At 39.7% G+C, this 7,036-nt stretch overlaps 1 protein-coding gene across 1 annotated transcript in view; it reads left to right on the forward strand.

Moving 5' to 3' along the window:
- Positions 1–5,288, forward strand: part of SHISAL1 (shisa like 1) — a 95,044-nt gene extending 89,756 nt beyond the window's left edge. The window contains exon 5 of the mRNA XM_069967920.1: positions 4,541–5,288. Coding sequence (XP_069824021.1) covers position 4,541 — 1 coding nt within the window. The 3' untranslated portion in view covers positions 4,542–5,288. The remainder of the gene's footprint in view (positions 1–4,540) is intronic.
- The last annotated feature ends 1,748 nt before the right edge of the window (positions 5,289–7,036 follow it).

Genomic DNA, 7,036 nt, shown 5'->3' on the forward strand with positions numbered 1-7,036 from the left:
ATCTTCTCCTATAATGTTCTGTTTCCTGGATTATTCACTAGACAGCCCATTATTTTACTGCACAACCCAACATTTATAGCTCATATGTATAATGAAATATATATATATTCTATGTACAAGAACATGTAGGATAGTATATTAATTAAAATTGCTGAAAGATTTAAAGGGGTTCTCCACTTTGGCCACCTGCCATTGTTCTTTAAAACACATACTGTCCTCCAGCAGCTACTGCAGAGATCACGTACAACCTGTGGAGGATGGTAGAAACTGTTCATTTCTCCTATAGCTCCTCTACAGGAGAAACTAGGTATAACACAGTATACACTGAAATGGGCTTCCAATGTAATATAGTTTTATATATATATATATATATATATATATATATATATATATATATATATATATATATATAGTAATCTGGCTCTTCCAGAACTTGAGACACTGTTTGCGGCTGATTTCTGCTCCGGCTACTACATGAGGGTCTTAAGTGGGAAACCTATTTCAAATAAAGGGGATATCCAGGTTTGTTTGTTTGTTTGTTTTTAAAAAAAAGCTCAGCTACTTTCTTGCAAAAACAGCGCCACCCCTGTCCTTTGTTTTTTTCTTAGGAGGTCCCTGTGTGTGTACTACTTTGTGTATGTTGTGCTCAGTGCCTAGTGTAACCCAATCCCTGCTTCTATCCACTCTGCTGCTATTTCTTTCCTATGTCCTCACATAGCACCCTGCAATCCCAGTGCATCAATAGAAATAAAAATAAAGTAAGGGAAAGGAGGTCCCTGTGTGTGTACTACTGTGTGTATATTGTGCTCAGTGCCTAGTGTAACCCCATCCCTGCTTTTATCCCTCTGCTGCTATTTCTTTCCTATGTCCTCACATAGCACCCTGCAAATCCAGTGCATCGATAGTAATAAAACAGTAAGGTAAAGGAAGTCCCTGTGTGTGTACTACTGTGTGTACATTGTGCTCAGTGCCTACTGTAACCCCATCCCTGCTTCTATCCACTCTGCTGCTATTTCTTTCCTATGTCCTCACATAGCACCCTGCAAATCCAGTAACAAAACAGTAAGGGAAAAGAGGTCCCTGTGTGTGTACTACTGTATGTACATTGTGTGTACTGCTAGCAAACAGTCCAGTTCAGAATGCATGAGAAATAGCTGTGCACTATAGAAGGGACTCTCTAAGGATTGATAATCGCCTTGGTTAATATAGGAACGCTATGTAGGTTTTATCTTTGTTGGTGTCCAGTTTTTTTATGCACCCTTCATAGAATATATAGTTATAGCGCCTTTATAGCTTTTATATAGCTTTTAATAGGACAACTATGTTTAGGATACGAGTGCGTAGAGAGAATATATTCACAGGTTCTCTTCTATTTTAAAGGTCTAGGGAGATCAAGAGGGTGTTAATAGTTTTTGGTGAATAATGGATTATATGCAAGAACTTGTCTAAAGAAATCTTCAAGGGACGAAACCTATTTGATCTGCAATAATTAAACTGGCGGAGAGATAGAGGGAGCCGCCGAGGAATTATCTAGGGCACGCTCTCCTTCTATTGGAAAAAGAAAATAGGAAATGTTTTCAGAGGGATGAAGAGAGGATAGTATCTGTTATCATCTTATAAAAGACTGTGCGTAGTTAATAGGGGTCAATTGCAATTGGGGGATTATATTAGGCTAAAGAAAAGGGGTATTTCTTATCCTAAAATGGCGCCGCTCTTGTGGCTGTGTCTGGTATTGCGATTGTGCGATCGATGTTTGATAGATCTCGCGCAATGTGTTCACTTGACCTTTTATTGTAATGGAGATGAGGAATAAATCACATGACTTTGCACTGAGTTACACAAATCACGCAGGACTAGGTTTCTATGTGAAGGATATTCCTATGTAAGTTAGATAGTACAATCGCACGCTAAACATACAAAACTAGAGAAAAAGGAGCTGCTGAACATCACACCTATGGCTGACACTAATGCCTCTCGGCTACATTTAAAGACCAACGCCAGGATGTTGGTATATAATTTGATCAAACCACATTGCCTCATGTACCTTGTGCAGGTCTTCTGGCCCCCATTAGTTGTACCCCGGGAGGACTGCGCATCTAGTGGTGTAGTTTCCGCAGACCCAGCCCAAATTCGTTGCATATATATATATATATATATATATATATATATATATATATCAATTGGTTTCGCACATAACAGCAGAGAAGCAGAGAAAAATTATAATTGAGTATTAATAGGGTATTCCTAATTTAACAGCACTCCATGAGGCTAGGCATGGTACTGCAAGTTAAAAAATTTCAGATAAGAAGTTAAGGGTCTAAACTTCAGCAATCAGTCAACTGTACAAACAGGCTATTGTCCTCCACAAAAGGACATATTAGTGGCCTCCTTGACATCCTTGCTTTAGCCAAAATTAAGAGACGTTTGCCAAAAATGGCAACACATGTTGGGTACATGGCAAAAGAAAAAAAAATATTTTGTTATTATTTAATCAGACTATATGAAAATTCTTATTCTCTGAATGCTGATAGGAATTCTGACATTTATGTTTTTCTCACATTCTGAACTCGGTCTGAAGCTTGGCATGAAACAGAATATTAAATGACTTCGGAGAGAAGAGGCAGCGGCTTTTAAGTCCCAAAAATGTAAATAAAAAAGGAGAATAATAGAAAAATATTTCACCGCCGAGAGAGGATGTTGCATTATGCAGAGGACATCACATTTACAGAAATCCTATTCACTTGTAAATCATTTAGGTCATAATAGAGCGAATGGAAGTTGTGTAACATGACTAACCTAATAGAGAAGACATTCTGTGATGTCGATAATTGTATATTTTCTATGAAAAAAGATCAGAATGTTACATAAAATGCCTATTTACTGCCTAAACAAAGCAATGAAAGCATAAAAAATATTGTTTTGTATATACAGCTTCTATGTACACGTATGGGTCTCCATGGCAACAGACTACAAACAAACCCTGTGTAGTCTGATCCTGCAGGCATGTGATATTTCACTACATGTGCTCGCAAGTCTACTACATGTAGTTTAAGAAGAAAAGGAGAAAGTAATAGAACACTTCAAGACCGGACTACGTGCTGGGGTATCTGGGGCCCACCAGAGGAAATTATCCTAGGGGTCCACCAATGAAGAACCAGTAAGAAACAATATGTCAGTCAATGTTTCTGCAGGCTCTAAAGCTGGGGGCCCACCGGAGGATACTCTGCTCCTGACATGTCTACAAAAAAAGTAGTTAGATGTCTAGTTGGATCTGGTGACCACAGATTTACCTACTGAAAGGGACAAATACTGGTAACCATAGGTGTCACTATAGAAAGAACACTTAGTTAGATAAATAGATACCGGCACTGCTTCCATACGGCTTGCTCATATGGGTATCACTAATGAGTGAGGACTTGTGATTTCACCTTAATCACTGGTTGGTGCTCACTACGATTTAAGTGCTGTACAAAATCCAACATATAAGAAATAGATGAGGGCACTCACCGTTCAACGTGAACTTCTTTATTTCTTTACGTGCATATTAAAAACTTTCGGACATACTAGGCAGAAATGAAGATGCCAAGCACGGTGCTTGGCGTCTTTATTACTGCCCAGTATGTCCGAAAGTTTTTAATATGCACGTAAAGAAATAAAGAAGATCATGTTGAACGGTGAGTGCCCTCATCTATTTCTTATGTCATTATAGAAAGAGATAACTACTGGAGACAATGGATTTCCCTACAAGAAGGGGAAACTACTGGTGACCATAGATATTACTAGAGGAAGGAACAACTACTGGTGATCATACTGTAGATGTCACTATAGAAAGAGACAACTACTGGTGACCTCAAATTTTTCCTACAGAAAGGGTCAACTATTGGCAACCATAGATTTCCCTACTGTAAGGGGGAAACTGCTGGTGACCACATATTTTCTTTCAGGAGAGACGACTACTGGTGACTATAGGTTGTCCAACAAAAAGGGACAACTACTGGGGACCACAGATTTCACTACAGGAAGGGACAACTGCTGATGACCATATAGTTCCCTATAGAAAGGGCTAAATACTGGGGATGACAGATTTCCGGCCAACCACTGGTAATTATAGTTTTCCCAACAGAAAGGTCTATCTACTAGTGACCATAGATTTCCTGACAGAAAGGGCCAACTACTGGTAACAATAGATTTCCTAAAAGAAATGGCCAACTACTGGGGATGACAGATTTCCCTACAGGAAGGGACTGTTACTGGTGACCAAGTTTCCCTACAGAAAGGACCAACTGCTGGAGACCATAGATTTCCCTACAGGAAGGGACAACTACTGGTGGTCATAGTTTCCCTAGAGGAAGGGATAAGTACTGGTGACCTTATGGAGGAACAGCTAAAGGTTCTATCCACTTTGAAGACCTCACCAAACAACCAGCTATACCTCATGCCTTCTTTGTCATCCAATAACCTTGCTTTTACTATACTGAACATTGATAGCCCAGTGCCGGCAGTCTTCGAGCTTCTAATGACTTCTTGATTTCTCTTTCAGAATAACTATAGTGCCTAAAGATGGGAGAAGATTATCACCCAGGTGGAAACCTGAGTCTGGGATGCCAATCAAGACTGAAGAAGATATAGACGAGAATGACATTAATGGAATTTTTACAAAAAATGTGGTTGGCAGAAAAGACTCTCACAGTCATCGGGATGTACTTTCTGTTTGTAAGCAATATTTTTATCTCTAGTGTGAGAAGATTATTTTTGAAATGGACTGTCAACAAGGAGTAGATGGACTATGTAGCTTGCCCTGGAGGTCATACGCGAAATAGATGGGAAACAATGGGCACCATTCGAAATAGCAATGGCAGATGGTGGTTAGTCTGCCTTATGTGTTCATATGTTGTCAAGTACTTAGTCTAAGTGTCAGGCTAATAGGTGTGAGCTGGCCGCAGTTCACTACCAAAAAGAGTATGTTGTAGGAGGCAACATGAAACCACCCTCCAAGTGTAAATTATAAGGGTTCTACAGAGCACATCCTTCTAAGACCACTTACCATATCCTTATAATCTACAATGGAGGGATGTCCTTTCTTATAATACATAAGTGTTCTAAATTAGTACAGACGAGCCCATCGCTGGTCACCCTTGGTGGCATCACAACGTGCCATGTAGACCATTAGGTTCTATGTAGATTGACGTCAGTTGTGTATTCTATGACTTTAGATGAACTCCTGTGGGAGCAATTCTTTTCCACTTTCGTTACACATGATAATAAATATTATCAGGATTGAGTATAAATGGACTGTCCAACTTCTGATTGGTGTATATGGTTTAGGCACAAAGCATGATGGGTGAACTTTTCATTGTTTGTACCCTACAACCAGGGCCATAGTTAGGGGATGCTGTGGTAGCAGTTGTATACAGGCCTAAGGCTCTTTACTCCGTAAGACACTAGTTTTATGAATAGTATGTCTTGGGTCACCACTTTGTTCCTTATTTTGTAGCTTAGAAGCTTCAAGTCATGCCCACAACCCACAAATATATGGTTATCCATAGACATATAATAAGTATTGAGCGGACTCGAGGAAACAATCCAGGTTCAGCAACTTCTTGGAGTCTGAACACTTGGCATATAATTCCCGGTGACTAGAGAAATTGCTGCCCTAAGGCTGGCAAGAAAACATAGATACAGCCAATGGCTGTAGCCATGTTTTCTAGGGCTGCCTAGGATGGCATCCAACTTCTCCAGTTCCCGGGAAACAAACGCTAAGCGTTCTAAGAAGTTGCCAAACCTGGACTGTTTCCTCTAGTCTGCTCAACACTACCTATAATTAAAGTTGGTAAAGAATGTGACTTATGATTGAGTGGCCTACGAACTGTCCTATGGGGCACAGTCTAATGTTTTAAGGTGGTGATGGACCGTTGAACAACATCTGAGAGGATTCGGGAATAGTTTGGATGAGCAATGGAGAATTTTACAAATCCACGGTGAGGCAATGGGTCTTTACAGAACAAAGACGTTTTGACAAGTCCCACTTACCTTCTAGTAAAAGAAACTTAATTTTCGTGCAAATGAGATGGGATGTGTACAACTTTGACCATGATCCATAAAAGATCACTTGCCTCTCGTTCTAAATGACTATGTCCCCAGGACAACATAATATCTGGGCCAAATTATCAAAAGGGCAGATGACATGGGGTCTCCTCCACCTTGAGGCTACTTCTCCTTTATGGTCTTTTAATAAGGGACTGGTAAGCCTTGTTTTCTAGAGGTGCGAGGTGGAAATGGAACCCTGTCAACCATAAGCAGCCCATTGGTGTACTATATTATTTTGCCTCACACCATTACCTAGTGTTTCAAATACCCTTGGGGTTCTCCTATGACTTCAGAAAAGTATGGTGGGATGGTAGCTCAGAGATGGAAAAAACAAGATGGTCCATGCTAGAGTCCAAAATCTGTTCCCTTTCTTACGTCTACACTGTACAAAACCACAAGTGCCCTGTCTATCTTCTATCTATCTATCTATCTATCTATCTATCTATCTATCTACAGTATCTGTCTCCTATCTATATCAGTCACCTGCTGCCATTTTATGGATTTGCCATATTCAAGCTATTTTCGTAATATGTAACATGAAATTTTTGTTTTTGAAGGAGATATGGATCAGGCGTTATAGATTTTTAATGTCTGGCCTATCATACTGAGAGGAATAAGCTGACGCCAGAGCTATCTAGCTGTGCCTTACCCCTTCCCTTCCTGAAGGGAACACATGAACATTCAGCCTTGCCGAAAGTTCATATGTACAATAAGGGGAGGCCAGGAGAGATAATTCGTTTTGGGAAGGGGGATGGAGGGATAAATTCTATATTTCTACATCTATATATATTTATTTATTTTTTATTTTTTTTAATGATTATCTAAAATCTGATTGGTTACTGCAGGAACCCCGCTATTTCCATTTGCACAAGTTTTTCGAAACAATCTCCAGATGTTATTTCCATTCGGAAACAACAATACAGACAATATTCCAAGTCTTCTTGTAACC

This window comes from Dendropsophus ebraccatus, chromosome 1 (genome assembly GCF_027789765.1).
Source record: "Dendropsophus ebraccatus isolate aDenEbr1 chromosome 1, aDenEbr1.pat, whole genome shotgun sequence".
Classification (NCBI taxonomy): domain Eukaryota; kingdom Metazoa; phylum Chordata; class Amphibia; order Anura; family Hylidae; genus Dendropsophus; species Dendropsophus ebraccatus.